Source organism: Callithrix jacchus, chromosome 4, assembly GCF_049354715.1.
Source record: "Callithrix jacchus isolate 240 chromosome 4, calJac240_pri, whole genome shotgun sequence".
In the NCBI taxonomy this organism is placed as follows: domain Eukaryota; kingdom Metazoa; phylum Chordata; class Mammalia; order Primates; family Cebidae; genus Callithrix; species Callithrix jacchus.
The window spans coordinates 169,598,762-169,624,062 of NC_133505.1; the positions used below are offsets into that span (position 1 = coordinate 169,598,762).

A 25,301-nucleotide genomic window follows, 5' to 3' on the forward strand; every position below is an offset into this window, starting at 1 on the left:
AAAACTCAAGAACAATGGTGAGGGCTAGCATCCAAATTTTTTTTAATCTCTAGTTTCCCCATTTCTGCTAAGGATAAATCATAATAGGACCAATTTATTTTCAAAATAAATGTTGGTCTCATTATACGGAGAATCCAAATTTTTTTTAATCTCTAGTTTCCCCATTTCTGCTAAGGATAAATCATAATAGGACCAATTTATTTTCAAAATAAATGTTGGTCTCATTATACGGAGAATCCAAATTTTTTTTAATCTCTAGTTTCCCCATTTCTGCTAAGGATAAATCATAATAGGACCAATTTATTTTCAAAATAAATGTTGGTCTCATTATACGGGGCCTGGTTATTTGTATAAAATGTGGCAAGAATAGTGATCAGCCTGATCTGCCTTTTTTTTTTTTTTTAAGACAGGGTCTCACTCTGTCACACAGACTAGAGTGCAATGGCACAATCTTGGCTCACTGCAGCCTTGACCTCCTGAGCTCAAGCAATCCTCCCATCTCAGCCTCCCAAGTAGCTAGGACCACAGGTATGTGCCATCACTCTGGCTAATTTTTTATTTTTTGTAGAGACAGGGTATCAATATGTTGTCCAGACTGGTAGGCTCTTTTTAGGTAGACCTTGCTGGAACTTTTATAAGGAATTGTGCATTCTACTTTTTAAAAGCCTCAAGGCTAGGAGCCAATGATTCACCATTAGACTGTGTGTGTAATACCTGTACCAATTCCTCTCTTCTTGAGGTCCCCCAATATCTTGAGGTTAACAGGCCTGTTAGAAAATGACATTCTTTACTTACCACAGGTCAGAAATCTTGTAAGAAAACCATATAGACAAGGTACTAGGCCAGTCTCTCCTAGAAAGACTATATAAAGTCAACCTCCATTCTTCAGTCTGGTCAATTCTGAAAATACGCCATTCCAGTCAAATCCTTGGCAAAATCACCAGTGTCTCCACTTATGCCCTGTGAGAAAAAAGATTCTTACTGAACTTATACAAATAACTCTATTGCTATCAGATAAGAATACTCATAAGTGGTTTTTAAATTTAAGGTAACTCAGGTAGACAAAAACATAAAGTTTGCTCACAAAATTATACTTTACCCAACCTCTAAGCTATAAAGAGCTGAACAGGAAAAGAATTTTCCTGCCTCTTCGTCAATCAGAGTGGCAGCCTTCCAAGCAGCATTATGTTCTTGTACATCCACCTCGGAACTGCCATCCTCAAGCCCTGCAGCTCTTTGGCAGTCAGGTGAGAGCTGCCTGTTGGGCACTATAGAATCCAGCAGTTCCTCACACAGTTCCAGAGTCAGTTGAACAAAGGCCGTGTCTGTGTCTCTGGTGGCAGTGAGATGAGCTGGTGGATCCCCACCTGTTGTTCTAATATTAAGGCAGCATATTTGCAGTGACAACAGAGATGCCAAAAAATGTACAAACAGGTCATAAAAAGAACCAGTGAAGGCTGGGTGCATTGGCTTATGCCTATAATGCCAGCACTTTGGGAGGCCAAGGTGGGTGGATCACCTGAGGCCAGGTGATCTCTAATAAAAAAAAAAAATCTCTACTAAAAACAGCACAAAATTAACCAACTGTGGTGGTGCATGCCTGTAATCCCAGCTACTCGGAAAGCTGAGGGAGGAGAATCATTTGAACTCAGGAGACAGAGGTTGCAGTAAGCTGAGATCACACTATTGCACTCCAGTCTGGACAACAAGAGCAAAACTCTGACCCAGGGGAAAAAAAAGAAGAAGAAAAGAACTAGTGAGAAGAGAATTTTTGGTAGGGAAGAACTACTGTGGTCAGTGATATTGGAGGATATAAAGATACAGAGATAATTTTTTTCTTTCTCAATCTCTCTCAATCTTCAATTTGACTTTTTCTCTCTTTTAATTGCTTCCTTTTCTGTTTCCTCATAACTTTTGTTTTTCAAAATATTGAGAATAGGAATTATGCAGATACTCAGTATTTGTTGTGTGAAGGCACATTATAAAGTAAAAAGGGGAAAAACAAATCTATTTGTAAGTTACCTCCGAGAGACACTTAAAATCTAATGTCAGAGGAAGGAAGAAAGCAAAGGGATAGAAAAAGATGTGATAGATAAACCAGTTACAGAAATATTAATATTATGTTGCACTGAGACAAACTGCATCAGTAATGATAAAGAGAATAAGGACATAAGGATAAATCGAACAATTAACCAGGAGGTTATAATAATGCTGAACCTCAATGTGCCAAACAACAAAGCCTGAGAGGTAGTGCCATGTCATATAGCCAAACTGCTTGGGCTTGAAACCTAGCTCCAGCACTGACTAGGCAAATTATTAAATTTCTTTCTGTTTCAGTTTCCTCATGTTGAAAATTAGAATTCTTTTTTTTTTTTTGAGACGGAGTTTTGCTCTTGTTACCCAGGCGGGAGTGCAATGGCGCGATCTCGGCTCACCGCAATCTCTGCCTCCTGGGCTCAGGCAATTCTCCTGCCTCAGCCTCCTGAGTAGCTGGGATTACAGGCACACGCCACCATGCCCAGCTAATTTTTTGTATTTTTAGTAGAGACGGGGTTTCACCATGTTGACCAGGATGGTCTCGATCTCTTGACCTCGTGATCCACCCGCCTCGGCCTCCCAAAGTGCTGGGATTACAGGCATGAGCCACCGCGCCCGGCCGAAAATTAGAATATTAATAATGCCTACTTCTTCCAGTTGCTTGAGGATCAAATGAACTAGCACAGTGTGTATAATAGTGTCTGGCATCGCAAACATTGGTGTTATTATTGCTGCTTTTGTTGATGTTAGTAGTGTTGTCCCAAAACACATAAAGAAAAAATAGAATTCCAAGGAAAAATAGACATGTCAACAGTCTAAGTAGAAGACATGTCACTTGCTTTTCTCACTAAGATAAATATAAGTTTGGAAATGTTTAAGATAGCTGCAATAAAATATTTGAACAGGATGTCTTACATTTAAAGTCATTACAAAAAAGTAAATAAAACATAATGTGTGTACATACATAATGTAATGTTACATAACAAAACTACAAAATACCAAGAAAAAAGTAAATAAAAAACAACAACCAGAGACCAAAAAATAAGATGACAGAAGTTAAATTAGGCCATAAATGTAAATGACTTAATGTATTAAAATACAGCATCTTAGATCACACAGTAAAATACAAAATTTAATTTTATACTTAAAAGAAGCACTTGTAAAAGTGTGACAGTGAGCTAAAAGAATTAGCAAAACATACAGAAAAAAAATTTTTTTGAGATGGACTCTTGCTCTGTTGCCTAGGCAGGAGTGCTGTGGTGCAGTCTCAGCTCTCTGCAACCTCTGCCTGCTGAGTTCAAGCGATTCTCCTGCCTCAACCTCCTGAGTAGCTGGGATTACAGGTGTGTGCCACCACACCAGGCAAATTTTTGTATTTTTAGTAGAGACAGGGTTTCACCATGTTGGTCAGGCTAGTCTCAAAACTCCTAACCTCATGATCCACCCACCTCAGCCTCCCCAAGTGCTTACAGGCATGAGCCACCACTCCTGGCCCCAAAAATGTTTAAAATATATAGTATAGATGACTTTTTTTATTACGAAGTTAGTATACAAGGTAAAATTATACATGGCAACACTGGGCCTTTAGGACCTAAGAAAAAATAACTTTTTCAAATTGTACAAAATAATGTTTAAAAATATTTCCATATGCATATAAATCTCTGAAAAAAATTAAATATACATTCCATAAATGTATACTGAATAAAGTAAACTTTATAAATATAAAGGGAAAATAAAGTAAAACCGATGTCTGTATAAACCTACATTAGAGATTTTTTTTCTATGCTCCAGTTCCAAGAGCGGATTTGGATGTTACCTCTTACCTGCTTGCTTCCTTGGTTGGCTGGACTCCCCAGCTCCTACCTGAACATGCATTGCAAGTGGGAAGTCTGTGAGCAGACTGTAGACAGGCCTCCTGCTTGGGGAACTGAAGCAAGTTTGATTCACCTCGACCCACAGTAAACCCTCAGGAACGCGATGGGTTCATTACCAGTTACCTACACCCAGGGATAGGCAGGCACGTGGTGTGAGACTCTAGAATGCTGAGAGAGAGGTGAACGGTATAAAAACCTCGCACTACGTGGTATTGCAATATTTGATTACAAAATCAGAATGGAATACATATAAGGAATAAATATATGTATGATCTGTCTTTACATAGGGAATATATAATTTATCTATTATATGTAATTTGTCAATAATTTTTTAAAAATCTCCTACTAATGTAAAAGGCAGTTTCTCAAAGGTCTTGATGAGCTCCTCACTCGATTGGAATGTGGTAACTAGAAGCTGGGTGCATTCATTAGGATTTGAAAACCAAGGAAATTATCACCTCTTGCTGGGGGGGGGGCCCTTCCTTTGCTCTGTGTAGACGTGTTATACCTGCAGTGAGTCTGTGGGCTCCTTTCTATCTATACTCTCACCTTCAGCTCTGCCACCTTGCTGGTGGTAGCTCAGGTCGCAGGTAGACAGTGGAGGGCTCAAGCAAGACCACATCTACAGGAAGTTGCTTCCCAACTCACAATCTCTTTTCTCAACTCCAGAATTTTAGTTCCATTCCCTGGTAGTGCTGGGTGCTACTGCCAAGGTCTGGACTGGGGGACATGGAGAGACGCTGAGGGTAATGGATGGAGATGTGGGAAAGGGATTTGTCTCTGTTCCCAGAAGAAGCAGGCAAGGTGAGGTTGCGGTATTTTGGCCTTGAGGTGTCAGTCGTCCCAGGTTCAGCCCACTCTTTGTCCTCTCCATTTCTTCTTGATGGTCTGAATGTTCTAGTTGTCATCCAGGCTCTGGTGAACAATCCAGGAATCAGCTTTGACCTCACACTCTCCTGTTTGCCCCGAGGAAGACACACATACCTCCCAAGAACGCATGAGCATCCACTCCTGCAGGGTTCTCCTTAGAACCTTGGGCATCAATCTTTTTCAGCTACCTACTTGCCTGTCTTTCTTCCTTCCTTCCTTCCTTCCTTCCTTCCTTCCTTCCTTCCTTCCTTCCTTCCTTCCTTCCTTCCTTCCTCCCTCCCTCCCTCCCTCCCTTCCTCCTTCCCTCCCTCCCTCCTTCCCTTCCTCTTTCTTTTTTTCTTTCCTCTCTTTCTCTTTTTCTCTCTTTTGTTTCGCTCTCACTGCCCACCCTTGAGTGCAATGCACGATCTTAGCTCACTGCAACCTCCGCCTCCTAGGTTCACGCAATTATCCTGCCTCAGCCTCCCAAGTAGCTGGGATGACAGGTGTGCACCACCACTTCCAGCTGATTTTATAGTTTTAGTAGAGAAGGGGTTTCTCCATGTTGGTCAGTTTGGTCTTGAACTCCCCAACTCAAGTGATCTGCCCGCCTTGGCCTCCCAAAGTGCTGGGATTACAGGCGTGAGCCACCACGCCCAGCCTCTTTCATTTTATTCTTACATGGATCTTTTCAGCAAACATTCTAGAGGCTTCTTGACTCCTATTCAATATCGTACTTGAGCCAAATGGTAACGAATTAACAAAAAAGCAACAACTTATTAAAACGCTCTTAATGTGCATTATATGTGGATGGGAGATTTCACTGTTAAGATCTAAAGGTCTGTGACTGTAGCTCATTGATAATAGATTAAGGACATGATGACATACTTCAGGTCGTTAGGTGGATTGCTTAAGAAAGTCTTCCTGAAGTCCTAAAGAGCGTGCCCCTCTGGAGTGGGTGACAGCTGCACAGCTCGTCTGCCATGCTCTGCCTGACTGCTGTTTTCACGTGGTGTTTCTTGTCTCTCCACTTTCAGGTAGAAATTGAGAAGCTGGATTACCATCATTACCTGCCTCTGTTTTTTGATGGGCTTTGTGAAATGACATTTCCCTATGAGTTTTTTGCTCGGCAAGGAATCCACGACATGCTGGAACACGGTGGGAACAAGATACTACCTGTCCTTCCACAGCTCATTATCCCGATAAAAAGTAAGTGAACAGGTGGAAAAGCATCACTCAGTGTATGTGGCACCACTTTCTGACAACCTGCTAATTAAGCAATAAGGCACGACAGACCGAGACGGTCCCCAGGTTCTGCAGGAATTCTCATGCATTGACTTAGGAGGCCAGACAACCCAAATCCCCAAACTTATATCCCATCATCAGTACTTCACTGTGGTCTAGTGAAGCCACATAAACAAACTGAGCTCCATGGGGTTTGTGCTAATTTAAAATGCCTCATAGTAATGACACAAGCGTTAACATTAACTTATGCATGCAGAAGTCTTTACCTGCTGCTGCTGACTTCCAAGTCTTTCTTTCTAAGTGGCATCTCTAACTTTTAAATTATAAATACACTTATGTTGAGTAAATTTAAAGTAGTAGGATTCATAATTTTAAGGAAAGGAAGCCCAGTCGCATGGGTGAAAAGGTGAGTGTTTTTGAATACCTGAAGCTTTGAATCTACAGTGGGTGACCTGGGTGACTCTGGGGTAGCCCTGTGACTGGCTCTGTCCGCCTGTGGAATGAGATTGCCCCTTCTTTCTGCGTGCGTCTTACTCTCATACTTGCATGGGCCCTGGGACTAGGCGTCTAAAGCACCTTCCTTGCATAGCATTTCTGAGGTTGTCCCAGGAGACGGCCTTCTGGGACTCCAGGACACTCTGTCCATTCTTACCTCGCCGCCAGAACTGGCATAGAGCCACACTGATGGGCACGCCTGGCATCCACTGGTACAGGATGAGGAAGAGGATAACCTTTCCTCAAGTCCGGGTGGCAGTCCAGGCCCCGTCACCCAGGCCAGCACACCCCCTTCCCATCCCCAGAATTGCCCACCTGCCCTGCATTGCTGCTGCGGCTGACTACTAATTAAGTGCCTCCTCTGAACACTCATTCTGCAGATGAGGGAGATCCTACCATTTTCTCAGCCAGAGCTGCTCCGGGCACTTTCACCCCTGACTCCTGACCCAACTGCCCATGGCTTTGAGGGATGAGGAGGCCCCTGCTTCTCCCACCCCAAGTTCTGCCTCATCTCCCACTCCAGGATGGAAGGCTTCCCAAGATGATTGACAGAATGCTTAGCTAGTCTTCTAGGATGGGGAGCCCCACCCTCACCAGCTCAGGTGAGCTCTTGCCACATGGTTTCATCAGAACAAGAACAAGCTAGCTCCACATAGGGTCATCTCCCAGAGTCTGGATTAGTTAATCCTATCCGTGCTCACCTTCCATTCATCAGAATGTATCGTGATCAGCATGGTAGATTTCCACAGTTCTGCTCTCACTGCTGGCATCAAATCAACTCTGAAACTCTCTCTCAGAGCCTTAAGGTCTCTGTAGAGACCTGTAACTGACCACACCCCATTTCCACCAAGACAGAGAGTGTGAAACCAAACCAAAGGATGGTGCTACCTGATGTGAAAGTAACATGGAGAGAAAAGAGACCCTGAAAAGGGCCTTATTGAATAGCAGCTTGCTTCCCTCATCCACGGCTGCAGGAAGAGATGCTCTTTAGAGGCTGTCAGGGAGGACATAGTGTCCTGAGCCACATTAAAACCTTTTCCAAAAGTGATTTATTCCCTCAGATGGGTCACATTTTTGAATACATTAAATTCGACTTGAACTGCTACATTTCTAAAGGATGACATGTAGCTTTCTCTGATAAACAAGAAAGGCCCAGAATATTCTCCCCAGGAGCTATCTGTTCTTTTCCTCTGACAGAATAACAGCAATATTCGGACATATATTTTTTTAAACAAAATCAATGCTTCATGTTGGGATCACTGTCTTCTCAGGGGTCTCTCCCTCAGAGCCCCGTAGAAGACACTGGAAGGCAGAAAATGAATTTCTAAGTAATATTTTGATTATGCTGTTTGCAATTAAAACATACCACACTGGAGTTTTGCAGACCCAGGTGAAGTGATTTTCAGTTTTGTTTGATCTGTACTTTGAAGATACATAAATGAGTTAAGAGAGGAGTGGTTCGCCTGCATCTGCAGTGCGCGCCTACTAGAGGCCATCTGCTGATGAGCGAAAACGTTAGCAAGAGCTCAGGAGGCATGATTGGTCAGGGAAAATTAACTCGGTATGAATTGGATGATTTAGGGTTCCGGAAGCAATGGTAGAATATCTGGGTCGATGCTCGTGTGTGGCTTTCAGAGCTTCTGCTATTCAATACTGATCCTAAGTTTAACTGCTCCTTCCTTCTCCATCTGTTGACGTCACTAAAAGCCAGACTTTTCTCAGGGAGAAATGCTGATTACTTATGTAAGGTCATGCATGGCTCTAGCACAGTGTGAGAAATACTATGTGCATAAAGAAAATTTTTCAGGAGGAATTCCAGAAGGAGGCTAACTGATCTAGAAACAGACTGATGTATGTAATTGACATAACATATAAATAACATCTCTATGTACTTTATTTTCACCCCATACCCAATATTATTTTGACTCTTTCCAGAGGCAAAAATTAGCCTCACCGTCACCAGCAAGCAGACAAGAAGTTTTTCTTTTTTAAAAAGATTCCACCTAATATCTAGGAAAGCAAAGCAAAATGTATAAACTCACTGTGAGGCAGTGAGCTAGGATTAGCTGCCCGTGTATTTCTAGAACCTGGAGTTGATTTCAACAAATGAGAAGGCTGATAATATTGGAATGAGAAATTGACAAATCTACTGGCTCTGGGGTTTCTAATGTGATGATAACAAGCATCCACCATTCTTCCTTCTGCTGCTTGGTTCAAGCCCCCACCCTCTGTAATAACCCACACGGTGGGTCTCGGACACCTCTGTTTCATTGATGTTGTTTTCTGGCACAATACTGCAGCTCCCTTTTCCCGCCCACCTTTCTGATTTCCATCTTGAGTTATTTTGGGTCAGAAACTCCAAAATCATAACGCTGTAAAGTGCTCAGTGTTGGTGCCAGAGCACTGATTGCTGGGAACAGCAGCAAAGCATCACTGGGAGGCCGAGAAAAGAGCAGCCCTCTTAGCTGTCTGGATCGGGGATTGTCGATTCACATTTACTCCGTCCACTTAGGAAAAGACAAATCCCTCTCCATCCCTCAGAACAATACCAGGAGGCAGTGTCTGGAATCTCCGCATATGAAATTCAGAAGGGGATTCTTCTGAAGTAGCAATCAAGAGGACAGACGGGGCCAAGAGCAACTGGCAAACTGAGAATCTCCCTCCTCAGTAAAAGTGAGAACAGTAACAACACTGCAGCCACAGGGGGCCATGGGAAAACCTCTTCACACAGGGGAGGAGGCATCGTGCACAGAGGAAAAGAATACCTTAACAACATTTGGTATAAGAGCCATAGGAAACTTGTAGAAACGTGTTTGACATCCTCAGGATTCAGGAGGACATGGCCTCTGAGAAACAGAAGCAGGAATCCAGAAGATATTAGGCTCAAAGAGAAATAAGTCCATTTTGAATAGGACAAGGCAAAACTGAAAATGCCAGAGTAGAACTCAATTCTCCGTAGAAGTACAGAGAACGATCAGCTGTACACGGTCAATTATAAAGGCAACCTGAAGGAGCTCTCTCAGAAAAGACGAGTAGATAGAAATAAAGCGAGAAAAGATATTAAATTGGAGGACACAGGACGCAAAGGGGTTAACAGTTATGTGTTCCCAAGAGGAACTGTCAGGACAACAGGAATAGAAACCGGAATGGCAGAGCTGATTCAAAGAGGTGTTCTGGGAGGAAAAATTATCTCTTATTATGCAGGTAGAAAACACTCATGGCCATCTGAAGAAAATCAGTGAACACAGACTCAGGTGGAGGCACAACTTGCCAAAAAGTTTAAATTATAACATTTTTAAAAAATCCTTCAAACGTCTGGACAGGGGAAAAAGCTATATACCAAGAAATAAAACTAACTGGGGCTAAGATTTTTTGCAAGAATCAATTCCAGACAATGGAGCACTTTTTCGAGAATTGGGGGAGAAAAATGTTGGGCATGATTTTACCCGTCATGTGAATAAAAAACACTATGGACACAGTGACTGCAATATTCCCCTGTTCTTCATCCAGAAGGTGACTGGCAAAGTGCTCCAACTCACAGAATGTAAAGCACGGTGAGAATCCCTGTGTAAGGACAGTATGGTGTCCAAAGCAATCACTATTAAACCTAGAGTTAAGTCTAAGATGTGGATGGAAAAGAGTTTCAAAGCCACATGAAGTGTCGAATCATAATTTTGCATTAATGACTCTAAAAATCCCTAGAAAACTGGATTCTAAACCCACTAAGGCAATGCAGAAGATAAAGGTAGCTAAACAGAATCTGTCTATTAGAAGAACAAAAGCTGAGCAGACAGCAAGAAAGAGATAAGAACCAAAAGCACGAAATAAGATGAAGAATGCAACAGCCAATAGATCAGCTATGAAAATTAACTTTAAAACTGGAAAAACAAAATCTATATGTACACTCTAAAAAAACACAATCATACTTAAATATGTTTAAAGACATATTGGGATAAATAAAAAAGAAGTTGTGATTTTAATTTTAGAAAAGTAAAATTTCATTTAAAACTTTTTTACATGAAATTTTACTTTTCTAAAATTAAAGTGCATAAAGGGGATCAATTTATAATGATTAAAATATTCACAATAAAAATTTAGTAGTCATGACCCTCTGTGTACTGCAAACTTGACATCACATTTGAGATAGAATCAGCTGCTGCTGCTGATAGTTTTCACCCCTGGAAGGAAGGTAGACTTCTTGACTGAGAGCTGAAAACATACCTGTCCTTCCTCTAGTGCTTGACCTTCGACTTTAAGATCCAGGATCTTCACCAAGCCCAAGTGAACAGCCTGCCCTCTAAAGCACCGCTTTGAGCCTTCAGTGTGCATCTGTGGACCTTGTGGATCAATAGATGCATATGGACCTGAGATGCTCCATTTCTGACAAGTCCATGGTCAGTGCTGATGCTGCCCGGCTGAGGCAAGGCCTGCCAGGGCACAGAGGGTGCTTGGACACCCCAGGCCCTGCCAAAGAGTCCTAGACACGAGAGCCAGGTGGGGGGGACAGGGGTGGGAGGGAAAGAGATGAATGACAATTTTCTACCTTGTATGTGGGATCAGGAGATGCTGCATTGTTCACAATGTGCATGATTAGAGAAACACAACTTAAGATTTTAGGCCTTAAATGTAACCATTAATGGATTAAAATAGATGGTATGTCATATGAGGTATACATGAAAAATCATTATCAGTAAGGCAATCTTTTTTTTTTCTTTTTTAAGCCAAGGTAACTTGTTGCTTTGTAAAAAATAAAATACAATAAGAGGACGAAAGGAAAACCAAATAATCAGTTGTTTCCACAAAGAACGGGGAGAATGAATTCACTAGTCACAAGGAAAAAGTCTTTATTTGGGAACCCCTTTGAAAGGCTGGTTTTAGCAGGGACTGCCAGTCACCTCATGTTGATTAGAATTTAACTTCCCCCAACAAACATACCTTCTTTCCCTCTAGTTTATGATCACATAAATACTGTTCACGGCAAGTCCCACATCTACTGTGACTACTTTTTATATGCAATTTGTTTCTCTCAGCCTAGATAATTGCCTCTCATTTTGCATGCTTGATTTTTATATACTTCCTAATTTTCTTCAAGTATTACAAGATCTATCAAAAGAATATTATTTTCCAAATGTTCAGATCATGAAATAACCCAGACTTACCTGATTTCATCTGAAATTAACTTCATTTCCCTCCACCCTCCATCCATCCATCCGCTCCCATCCGGACCACATGCTCTCCTGGCCTGACACTTCCTGTTCCTCCTCTTTCACGTTCAGCCTCTTTCCTCAGCTCCTTGTCGTGTTTTCTTCATCACTGGTACAGTGCACATCTTCTAGTAACTTCCCGGAAGTATATGAAAGGTATGTTTTTTTAGTTCTTGCATATCTGAAAATTCTATCATCAAACTCAATAATCAGTCTTCTATGTTGAAAATCCTTTTCATTCAGAACGTGGAGGTCACGTCTCTGTCGCCTCCAGAGTCTGTGTTGCTTTGAAAATCTTGATGCGTCTGAATATCTAGTCATTTGCCTGTGACCTGTTGGCCTCCAATCTCTGAACATTTTTGAATCTTTATCTCTAGGGATATGAAATTTTATGTGGATATATTTTGATGTGGTTTTTTGAAATCGGTTTTCCCAGGATATCTTACTTTAGGGACCTATGTCTTTCCACACTAAAAACGTTCCATGTGTTAATTCTTTAACAGTACCTTCTGTTTTCTCTTGGTTCTCCCATGTAATTCCAACCAGTCATCTATAACGTCTCCCAGTGGATTCTCCTAGTTCTCAGTATTTTTATTTATATTTTCCAACTCTGTCTCTTACTTCTGTTTCCTGGAAAATGTCCTTGATGCTATCTTCTGAAATTGCGAACATTTCATGTTAGTTGTTGTAACTCTCCTTTCCTCTGACTGTTCCTTTTGTATACTATTTGGTTCCTCTATGTTTATTTTCTGATCTCTCTGTGAATATTTATTACAGATGTGTAGAGCTCTGTTTTGTTTGGGTGGGAGGCATTCAGCAGTTCCTTTTTGGCTTCTTGCCTTATTATTTTCTTTAACTTCTTCAGTAAAAATGAGTTTTCCCGTTGCTAGCAACTCAGACTTTATCCTGCTTACAGATCAGCAGATAATATGCTCACTAGGAACACGGGCTGGGATCAGACTGACCAACTTTGAATCCTGGCTCACCATAGACTTGCCATGTGACCTGAGGCAGGTTACTGTACCCATGTGACACCATTGGCTCACCTATGAAGTGGAAATCACATATCCATTTATATTTTCTTTCTTATTGATTGAGTTAACCAGTGGTTGCTATATTTTATCTTATATATTTTTGAAGTCTTACCTTATTCCTCAGCTTTAATCTTAACGATTTATAAATGTTTTACTTTTGATGTAGTAATCTGTTTTCCTTGTGGTGTTTGTTTTGTTTTTGTAACTTCCTGAATTAAATGTGTATTACTTTCATTCTTATTATTCTTCATTCAGTTATTATAACATGTAAGGCTATGCCTTTGGGTCCATGTACAGTTTTGGCTTCATTCCATTCACTTTAATAAGTACATTTTTCCTTGCCACTCTATTATATACATATTTTACTTTATAGGTTTGATGTATTCTTTGATCAAAGAAACTTCATTAACATTTTTTAACGTTGAGGGATTTAGTTTTTATTCTTCTTTTATTTGTATTTATTACTTTATGACAAGAGAATGTGGCCTCCTCTCTAATTACATTTCTTTTTTGGAATACACTGTTTCTATCAGGCTCTAAGAAATACTCAATTATTATTATCAACACATAAAAGATGAAAAGAAAGTACATCCTCTACATGGTATAGATTTTAATGTATGTTTATCCTATACATTTATTAATAATATTATTCAAACAATTTTTTTTGAGACACAGTCTCACTCTGTCACCAGGCTGGAGTGCAGTGGCATGGTCTTGGCTCACTGTAACCTCTGCCTCCCAGGTTCAAGTGATTCTCCTGCCTCAGCCTTCTGCCCAGCTAATTAGCCACCATGCTAAAAATTAGCCACCATGCCCAGTGAATTTTTGTATTTTTAGTAGCACTGGGGTTTCACCATATTGGCCAGGATGGTCTCGATCTCTTGACCTCATAATCCACCCGCCTCGGCTTCCCAAAGTGCTGGGATTACAGGCATGAGCCACCACACCCAGCCTATTCAAATAATTTATATATATTTTTTCACAATTGGTTAGGCCAAAGACTGATAAACTATGTGTAAATTTCCCACATAATAGCAACAGAGCCACCTCAAAGTCAGCCAGGAGCCTCCGGGAACTATATTAGTCAATTCTCATGGCACCTTGGAAGCAGGTACTATACTCTCCATTTCTCAGGTGACAAAAGAGGCACATACAATTTTGGAAATATTTCTATTGTCACACACTTCCCAAAGGGTAAAGTCAGGATTTGAATCATAGTTTAGCCTCCTGAGCTGCTTCTGTTTTTTATCAAAACTCAAGGCTGCAGCTACTGCTGCAAAACCCAGCTCTTCCCCAAACACACAGAACGTTTACAAAATCAGACCATATCCTGGGCCATAACACAAGCCTCAAAACATGTCAAAAGATGGAAATCATACAAAGCATGTTATATAATCAAAATGTAATTTATGGAAGAAATCCATTTTTAAAGTAATAACTGAAACATTCTCATCTGTTTTGAAATGAATTCATATACTTCCAGATAGCCCCTGGGTCAAATGAGAAATAATATTGAAATTAGAAAGTGTTTAACTGTACAATAATGCAAATATTAAATAGAATTACATGTTAAAAAGTATCCAAAAATTGCATTAAAATATTTGGTACATATGATTGGTAAAACATTATTTAGAGAAAATATATGTTCTTATAGTTGGTTTCATAAAAGAGAAAAGGAAAATAAATAGCAAACGAAATATCCACCTCAATCAGTTATAGAAAGAACAGCAAAAGGAAGCTAAAAGAAGAATAAATATAAGGCTAAAATTATAATATGAAAATACAGAAAATACAACAGGAGCAGAGCAAAATGGCTGAAGAGAAGTTTCTGCCAATCATCCCCGCAAGGAACACCAAATGGAATAATTGTCTACACAAAAAAAGCACAGTCGTAAGAACCACAAATGAGGTGAGCACTCACAGTACCTGGTTTCAACTTTGTATTACTGAAAGAGGCACTGAAGAGGGTAGGAAAGACAGTCTCCAATTGTTGACACTGCTCCTCTCTCATCCCCTGGCAGAAGCCAGGTGACACAGAAAGAAAGAAAATCTGTATGCTTGAGACAGGGAGAGCTCAGTGATTCTGAGACTTTGCATTAAACTCAGTGCTGCCCTGTAATTGCAGAAAGCAAAACCAGGCTGAACTCAGCTGATACCACACCCCCATCCCACCCCATCCCCACCCCACCCCAACAAAGGAAGCATTTAAACTAGCCATAGCCAGAGGGGAATTTCCCATCCCAGCAGTTGGAACTGGAGTTTCAGCAAGTCTCCCCACTGCACGCTAATGTGCTCTCAGACCCTAAAAGAACTTAAAAAGCAGCCTAGGCTGCAAGGACTGCAACTCCTGGGCGGGTCCTAGCGCTGAGCTGGACTCAGAGCCATTGGACTTGGGGACATGTAACCTACTGAGACACCAGCCAGGGAAACTAAGGGAGTGTTTACACAACCTCTCTCCCAAACCCAGGCAGCACAGCTTGTGGATGCAAAAGAGACCCCTTACTTCTACTTGAGGAGAGGAGAGGAGAGGGAAGAGTAAAGAGGACTTTGTCTTGCATCTGCGATACCAGTTCAGCCACAGTAGTATAGGGCACTAGTCAGAGTTATGAAACCTCCATTCCAGGCTCTAGCACACAGACATTTCTAGATGTAACCTGGGCTAGAAGGGAGCCCGGCATGAAGGGAAGGACCCAGTACTGGCAGGACCCGTTGCCTGCTGACTAAAGAGTGCTTTGACCCTGAATAACCAGCAGGGATACCCAGGTAGCATGCCATGGGCCTTGGGTGAGACTCTGAGGCTTGCTTGCTTCAGGAGAGACCCAGAACATTCCCAGCTGTGGTGGCTACAGTGAAAGACTCCTTCTGCTTGAGAAAAGCAGAGGGAAAAGTAAAAGGGACTTTGTCATACACCTTAGGTACCAGCCTGGCCACAGGGGGATAGAGCCCCAAGTGGGCTCTTGGGGTCCCAGATTCCAAGCCTTGGCCCTAAGATGGCATTTCTAGATCTGCTCTGGCCCAGAGGGGAAGCCACTGCCCTGAAGGGTGAGTCCCAGCCCTGGCACCATTTACCACCATCTGATTGAAGAACCTTTGGGCCTTAAGGGAACATCATCAGCAGCCTGGCAGTGCTCCCCATGGGCCTGTGGTGGTGGTGGCCATGAGGTGAGACTCCTCTGTCTTTGGAAAGGAGAGGGAAAAGTGTGAGGGATTGTGTCTCATGGTTTGAGTGCCAGCTTAGCCACAGTACAATAGAATGCCAAGTAGATTTCTGAGGTTTTTGTCTTTAGTCCCTGGCTCCCAGATGGCACCTCTGGACCCACTGGGTATTGGGGAAACTTGCCACCCTGAAGGGAAGGATGCAATCCTTGCTGGCTTTACCACCTGCTAATCGTAGAGTCCCAAGGTCTTGAGCAAACGTGGGCAGAAGCCAGATAATGATTACAGCAGGCCTAGGTGAGCTGCGGTGCTGTGATAACTTCAGGTCTGACCCAGCACGGTTTCAATGGTTGGCCACAGTGATGCTTGTGTCATTCCACCCCCAGCTTCAGGCAGCTCAGCACAGAGAAAGAGACTCTGTTTTTTTGGGAGAAAGTAAAGGAAGAGAACAAGGGTCTCTGCCTGGTAAGCCAGAGAATTCTAGCTCTTATATGAGATCACCAAGGCAGTACCTCTGTGAGTCTGCAAGAATCTCAGCATTACTGGGCTTGCAGTGCCCCCAGTGCAGATACAGCTTAGACCATAATACCCAAGTCCTTTTGAATATCTTGAAAGCCTTCCCAAGCAGGATAGGTACTAATAAGCCCAGACTGTGAAGACCATAAGTAGCTAACTTTTCAATGCCCAGACATCAACAAATATCCACAAGCATCAAGACCATCCCAGGAAAACATGACCTCACCAAAACAAACAAACAAACAAACAAAAACAAAACTAAATTAGGTACCAGGAACCAGTCCTAGAGAAATTGAGATACGTGACTTTTCAGACAAGGAATTCAAAATAGCTGTGTTGAGGAAATTCAAAGATATTCAAGATGACACAGAGAGGAAATTTCAGATTCTGTTAGATAAATTTAACAAAGATATCAAAATAAAAAGAATCAAGAAGATATTTTGGAACTGAAAAATGCAATGACATGCTGAAGAATGCATAAGTTTTTGAATAGCAGAATTAATCATGCAGAAGAAAGAATTAGTGAGCTACAAGACAGTCTGTGGGAAAATACACAATTAAGAGAGACAAAAGAAAAAAAGATTAAAAAATAATGAAACACACTTATGGGATCTAGAAAATAGCTGCAAAAGGGAAAATCTAAGAGCTATTGCCCTTAAAAAGAAGGTAGAGAAAGAGATGGGGTAGAAAGTTTATGCAAAGGGATAATAACAGAGAACTTCCCAAATCTGGAGAAAGATGTTAATAACCAAGTACAAGAGGGTTGTAAAACACCAATCAGATTTAAGCCAAAGAAGACTACCTCAAGACATTTAGTAATTAAACTCCCAAAGGTTAAGGATAAAGAAAGAATCCTAAAGGAACAAGAGAACATAAACAAATAACATTTAATGTAGCCTAATACATCGGGCAGTAGACTATTCAGTAGAAACTTTATAGGCCACGAGAGAGTGGCATGGCATATTTACAGTGCTGAAGGAAAAAAAACTTTTAACCTGGAATATATCCAGCAAAAATATCCTTCAAACATGAAGGAAAAATACTTTCCCAGAAAAACAGAAGCTGAGGGATTTCATCAACACCAGACATGTCCTACAAAAAATGCTAAAAGGAGTGCTTCAGTCAGAAAGAAGAGGATGTTAATGAGCAATAAGAAATCATCTGAAGGAACAAAACTCACTGGTAATAGTAAGTACACAGAAAAATAGAATATGAAAGCACTGTTACTGTGGTGTATAAACCACTCTTAAGTAGAAAGACTAAATGGTGAACCAATCTAAAATAACTACAACAACTTTTCTAGACATATTGTACTTATGTACAATAGAACATAAGTAGAAAAAACAAAAAGTTAAAAAGCAGGGTGACAAAGTTGAGGGTTTTATTAGTTTTCTTTTTGCCTGTTTATGCAAACAGTGTTATCAGCTTAAACAATGAGTTATGAGATAGTATTTGCAAGTCTCATGGTAACCTCAAATCAAAAAACATACAATAGATATACACAAAATAAAAAGGAAGAAGTTTAATTATATCACCAGAGGAAATCACCTTCCTTCACCAAGAGGAAGACAGGAAGGATGGAGAAAAGGAATAGAAGATCACAAAACAACCAGAAAACAAAAAAAATGTCAAAATGACAATAGTGAGTCTTTACCTATCAATAATAATATTGAAGGTAAATGCACTAAAGTCTCCAATTAAAAGACACAGAGTAACTGAATGGATTAGAAAAAAAGCAGCAAGACCCAATGATTTGTTACAAAGAACACACTTCACCTATGAAGACACAGGTGGACTGAAAATAAAGAGATAGAAGAAGATATTCCATGCCAATGGAAACCATAAAAGAGCAGAAGTTACTATACTTATATCAGACAAAATGGATTTCTAGTCATAAACTAAAGGCAGAGACAAAGAAGGTCACTATATAATGATAAAGTTACAGCCTCAATTCAGCCAAAGGATAGAACAGTTGTAAATATGTATGCACCCAACACTGGAGTGCCAGATATGTAAACCAAATATTATTCAAGCTAAAAAGAGAGACAGACCACAATACAATGATGACTGGAGACTTCAACACCCCACTTACTGCATTCCAGACAGAAAATCAACAAAGAAACATGGTCTTAATCTGCACTATAGACCAAATGAATCTAATAGATATTTACAGAACATTTCATCCAATGGCTACAGAATACACATTCCTTTCCTCAACATGTTGATCATTCTCAAGGATAGACCATATGCTAGGTCACACAACAACTCTTAAAACATTCCAAAAAATTCAAATAATATCATGTGTATTCTTGAACTACAATGAACTAAAACTAGACATCAATAATAGGAATTTTGGAAACTATACAAATGCCTGGAAATTAAACAATGTGCTCCTGAGTGACCTGTAGGTCACTGTAGAAATTAAGAGGGAAATTGAAAATTTTCTTGAAATGATAATGGATGCACAACATACCAGAACCTATGAGATACAGCAAAAACATGAGTAAGAGGGAAATGCGTAGATGGAAGTGGCTATATCAAAGAAGAAGAACTTCAAATAAATAACCTAGCAATGGATCTTAAAGGACAGGAAAAGTGAGGAAAGCAAACCCAGAATTAGGAGGAGAAAAGAAATAATGAAGACCATATCTAAGTTAGAAAAAAAAGAAGACCCAAATAAGTAAAATCAGAGATAGGAAAGGAAGCATTACAGCTGATGCCACTGAAGTTCAAAGGATCACTAGTGGGTACTATAAGCAACTGTATGCCAATAAATTGGGAAATCTAGAAGAAACTGATAAATTCCTACCCATAAAACCTATCTAGGTTGAACCATGAAGAAATCCAAAACCCAAATAGACCAATAACCAGTAACATAGACAAAGCATAATAAAAAGTCTCCCAGCAAAGAAAATCTCAAGACTCAGTGGCATCATTCTTGAATTCTACCAAACATTTAAAGAAGAACTAATACCAGTCCTACTCAATCTATTCCCAAGAAAATAGAGGAGAATAGAATACTTCCAAGCTCATTCTATAAGGCCAGTATTATCCTGATATCAAAATCAGACAAAGATATGTTAAAAAGAAAGAAAGAAAGAAAACCCAGGCTAATATCACTGATAATATTGATGGAAAATCCTCAACAAAATGCTAGCAAACCAAATTCAACAACACATTAAAATATCTTTCCTCATGGACCAAGTGAGATCCCAGGGATGCAAGGATGTAACAATATACACAAAGCAGTCAATGTTATACAGCATATCAACATCATCAACATATGAATGAAGGACAAAAAGCATATGATCCTTTCAATTTGTGCTGAAAAAAAACAACAACAAATGTTTAACATCGCTTTATGATGAAAACCCCTTAAAAAACTGGCTATCAAAGGAACATACCTCAACATAATAAAAGCCATAGATGACAGAATCACAGCTAGAATCACACTGAATGGAGGAAGACTAAAAACCTTCCCTCTAAAGTTAGGAACACGACACATTGCCCACTTTTACCACCGTTATCAAAATAGTACTGGAAGTCTTAGCTAGAACAGTCAAACAAGAGATAGAGATAAAGGGCATCCAAATGGGAAAAGAATGAATCAAATTATCCTTGTTTGCAGATGATGTTAGCATCTTATATTTAGAAAAGCCTAAAGACTCCACCAATAAACAATTAGACCTACTAAGCAAATTCAGCAAAGTAGCAGGATACAAAATGAACAAACAAAAATTATTAGCATTTCTTTTTTTTTTTTTTTTTTCTTTTTGAGACGGAGTTTCGCAGTTGTTACCCAGGCTGGAGTGCAATGGCGCGATCTCGGCTCACGGCAACCTCCGCCTCCTGGGTTCAGGCAATTCTCCTGCCTCAGCCTCCTGAGTAGCTGGGATTACAGGCACGTGCCACCATGCCCAGCTAATTTTTTGTATATTTTTTAGTAGAGACAGGGTTTCATCATGTTGACCAGGATGGTCTCGATCTCCTGACCTCGTGATCCACCCACCTCGGCCTCCCAAAGTGCTGGGATTACAGGCTTGAGCCACCGCACCTGGCCATTATTAGCATTTCTATATGCTAGCAGTGAACAAACTGAAAAAGAAATTTTAACAAGTAGTCCCTTTTACAATAGCCACAGACAAAACTAAGTACCTAAGAATTAACTTAACCAAAGAAATGAAAAATATCTGCAATAAAAACTGTAAAACACTGATGCAAGAAATTGAAGAGGACACCAAAAAATGGAAAAAATATTTTATGTTCATAAATTGAAAAAATCAATTTCGTTCAAATGTCCATACTACCCAAAGCAATCTACAGAGTCAATGCAATCTCTATAAAAATACCAATGGCATTCTTCACAGAAATAGAAAAAATAATTTTAAATTTGATATGAAACCACAAAAGACCCAGAATTGCCAAAGCTATCCTAAGCAAAAAGAATAAAACTCAAGAAATCACAGTACCTGACTTCAAATTATACTACAGTAACCAAAACAGCATGATACTGGCAAAAAAGAGAAGCATAGCCCAGTGAAGCAGAATAGAGAACCCAGAAATAAGTCCATACTTCTACAGTGAACTCATTTTTGACAAAGTTGCCAAGAATATACACTCGAAAAAAATCTCTTTAATAAATGATGCTGTGGAACCTGTATATTCATATACACAAGAATGAAATTAGACCCTATCTCTCACCATACACAAACATCAAATCAAAACGGATTGAAAACTTAAATCTAACACCTCAAACTATGAGAGTGCTGCAAGAAACAAGGGACTACTTTTTAAAATTTCTTTTTCAGTTTGTTCACTGTTAGCATATAGAAATGCTAATGATTTTTGTTTATTCATTGGGGAAACTCTCCAGGACATTGGTCTGGGCAAAAAATTTCTCAAGCAATACCCCACAAGTACAGGCAACCAAAGCAAAAATGGGCAAATGGGATCACATCAAGTTATAAACCTTTTGCATAGCAAAGGAAACAATCAACAAAGTGAAGAGACTTCCCACAGATTGGGAGAAAATAATTGCAAACTATCCATCTGACAAGGGATTAACATCTGGAATATATAAGGAGCTCTAACAACTCTATAAGAAAAAAAAAAGTCTAATAATCCAATTTTAAAATAAGCAAAAGGTCTGAATAGACATTTCTCAAAAGAAGACATACAAATGACAAATGGGTGTATGAAAAGGTGCTTGACATAATTGGTCATCAGAGAAATGCAAATAAAAACTACAATGAGATATGTTATCCCAGTTAAAATGGCTTTTATCCAAAACACAAGCAATAACAAATGTTGGTGAAGATTTGTTATTGCCTGTCTTGTGGATAAAAGGGAACTCTCATATGCTGTTGGGGAGAATGTAGGTTAGTACAACCACTATGGAAGACAATTTGGAGGTTCCCAAAAAAACTAAAAGAGCTACCATACAATCCAGCAAGCCCACTCCTAGGTATATACTCAAAAGAAAGGAAATCAGTATATAAAAGAAATACCTGCACTCCCATGTTTATTGCAACACCATTCACAATAACAAAGATTTGAAAGCAACCTAAGTGTCCACTAACAGATGAATGGATAAAAAGTTATGGTACCTATACACAACGGAGTGCTATTTAGTCATAAAAAAGAATGATATCCTGTCATTTGCAACAACATGGATGAAACTGGAGGTCATTATGTTAAGTGAAATAAGTCAGGAGCAAAAAGACAAATTTCACATGTTCTTACTTATTTTGTGGTGCTTAAAATTAAAACAATTGAACTCATGGAGATAGAGAGTAGAAGGATGGTTACCAGAAGTGAGGGGGCTAGTATGTGGGGATGGTTAGTTGGTACAAAAAATAGTTAGAAATAATAAGACCTAGTATTTGCTAGCAGAACAGGGTGACTATAGTCAGAAACAATTTAGTTGTTCATTTCTAAATAACTAAAAGAGCATAATTGGATTATCAGTAACACAAAGAATAAATGCTGAAAGTGATGAATACCTCATTTACCCTGATGTGATTATTACACATTGCATACCTGTAACAAATACATATTGTAACCCATAAATATATATACCTACTATGTACCCACAAAAATTAAAAGCCAAAATAAATTAAAATATGTACAGGAAACAACCATGCAACTAAGGGAACCAAAAACCAATGTTGGTTGGTTCCTTGAAATTACTAATAACATTGGTAAATATTTGGCAAACTTAGAATAAAAAATGAATTAGCCAGATCTGGTGATGCCACCTGAAGCCCCATCTACAGTGAGAGGCTGAGGTGGGAGGATCCAGTGAGCCCAGGAGTTCAATGTTGCAGTGAACCATAACTGTGCACTGTACTCCAGCCTGGGTCATAGTGAGACATTGTCTCAAAAAGTATATATATAAATAAATTTAAAATGAGAGAAGACAGAAATAACCAATATCAGAAATAAAAAAGGAAAGTCACACAAATCCTACAGACATTGAAAATATTATAAGATTAACAACTAATCCCTAAAATTGAAATTTTCATGAAATAATCAAATTATTTCATGAAAGCATAACTTACCAAAACTGACACCAGAAAAATAGAAAATAAGTTAAAATACAAACACTAACATAGCAAATGAAGAAATTAAGTCAGTAATTAAAATTCCCCATACAACAGTAGTTCAAGGCTCACGTAGCTTCACTGGTTAGTTGTACCAAACATCTAAAGAAAAAAATAATTCTCATTTTGCACAAATATTTCCAGACAATGAACCAGAGAATACACATGCCAACTCATTTCATAAGTTTAGCATAACCTTGATACCAATATTCATGAGTATTATAAGAAAGGAAACTTCCAGAACAATCTCACTCATGAACATCAATGAAAATTTTTTAAACAATGTAACTAACAAATAGAATCCATCAATATATAAAAATGATAATACCTCGTGACAAAGTTGGTTTTATTTCAGGAGTATAAGATTGGCTTAACTCTAGAAAAATCGATCAAGCCATTTGCAACATTAATGAATTAAAGAGTAAAAAAAATGATTATTTAATAAATAGTGAAAAAGCATTTGATAAAATTTAACATTCATTACTGTTTTTAAAACAAACTGAGAATAGAGAGGAATTCCCTTAATCTGATACAGGGACTTTTATCAATCAGAATAAACTAGGTTATGTTTCAATAACAACCAATCCCAAAAATCTTAAGTGCTTAAAACAATGAATTACTTAAAACATTAAAAATATAGATTTCTGACCTGTGCAACCTGCCTATTGCAGGCTAGCAGCAAGATTCTGTTCATTGTCGTTGCTTGGTGACCCAACCTGATAGTTGTTGTGTGTCCAGTACCACAGGAAGCAAGAGGTCAGAAGGTCCACCCTGGAAGAGGCACATTTCACTTCCACTCACTATTCAGCGGCCAGACATAGTCTAGGGCCCATGCAACCTCCACAGGGCCACAATATGCAATCCTATCAGGGATATTATGAATACATTTTAGAGCCCCTGAATTCTGTTATGTTCCTCTGAAGAGTATAGATTCTAATTCTGGCAGATGATTAATTAGACACAGACTCCAAACCTTGTCTCCCCCATGGTAGACAACAGCTGAATTTCTTTCATTTTCAGTTTTTTCATCTTCCAGCTTTTGTTCATCATCGGGGAGTACTGGGAATCTCCCCATGTGTGCAGTTGTTAGAGGTCAGCTACCGCAGCGCTTACGTGCGGATTTCAGTTTACACCTTGTGTGAGGCCTTCCCTTCCAAGAACCCCCAATTTTCCACCTGCTCTTCCAGCCCAGAAGTCTCTCTCCAACTCACTTCACCTGCTTTCTGCTGCCCCAGGCCACACACCTTATCTCTTAGGCAAAAAGCTTTTAACTCACAAACCTTATCAGATGCACTTCCAGATTTTAAGGGCAGACTCCTCTCCAAAGTCAGCCTACTTTAAATCCTTTGGCATGACTTTCAAGAATTTCCACTATCTGGCTGAAAGTGACGTTTTCGACTTTATTTCATACTTTTTCTCTTCATTCACCCTGTGATCTAGCCAAACCATTTCTCTTATAGAGCTTGCCTTGCACTTCTCTGATTCTGTGTCTTTGCTCATTTTGCAGAATGTCCCTTCTCACATGCCCGTATGCCTAAACATTAAGTGACCTTCCAAGTCCCGCTCCAATGTGAATTGTTCTGTAAAGCCTCTTCTGGTTCTCGTCTCCACTGCCTACCCTCAACTCCAGTCCTATCCCCACTCTGCCTTCCCTCTCCCACGTAACTTTATAGCTCCTCGCATGTCACTTAGAACATAATGTTAGAAAGTAATAAATCCCACAGCGTCTAATGTCCTGGCTAGTGCACAAGAGATGCAGCAAAATATTTGCAAAATTAATTTCATAAGATACGTAACTGCTGTCTGCGCTGAAATCTGTATAGGTGCCATCATCAAAAGCACGCAGTGGCCATTTGGGCCTGCCACTGTACTATCTATTCTATAAAAACTGTCTCATAAGACTTCTCACATGAAACGACAAATGAAGGGTATAAAGATATAGTGCTTTCCATTTATTGGGAGAATTATTTAAGTGGTGAGGGTACATTTCTGTCTATTCGTCTACATTCTCTCACGTGATTCTCTTATGAGCAGCGACATACATCTGTGAGATGGCACACTAGGAGGAGAGGTGACCCTGCTTGCCAAAGAATGATGGAAATATCACTGATTTGCAAATAGACCGGCCGTGACACAGTGGTGTCATTAAGCTCTAATGAGGTGAGGTCATCCAGCAGTAGAGGGCAGGCGTGCACAGACACAGCTGAAGAAACCTGAGCAAGAACATTTTAGCAAGCAAAATACCCTGTTAAGGAACACCCAATGGGGGAAAACACCACCAAGTAAGAA

At 39.7% G+C, this 25,301-nt stretch overlaps 1 protein-coding gene across 4 annotated transcripts in view; it reads left to right on the plus strand.

The window, feature by feature from the left end:
* Positions 1-25,301, plus strand: part of PACRG (parkin coregulated) — a 592,113-nt gene that overhangs the window by 331,211 nt on the left and 235,601 nt on the right. For all 4 annotated transcript variants that reach the window (XM_054254971.2, XM_054254972.2, XM_054254973.2 and 1 more), the window contains exon 3: positions 5,798-5,969. In XM_054254971.2, coding sequence (XP_054110946.1) covers positions 5,798-5,969 — 172 coding nt within the window. The remainder of the gene's footprint in view (positions 1-5,797; positions 5,970-25,301) is intronic.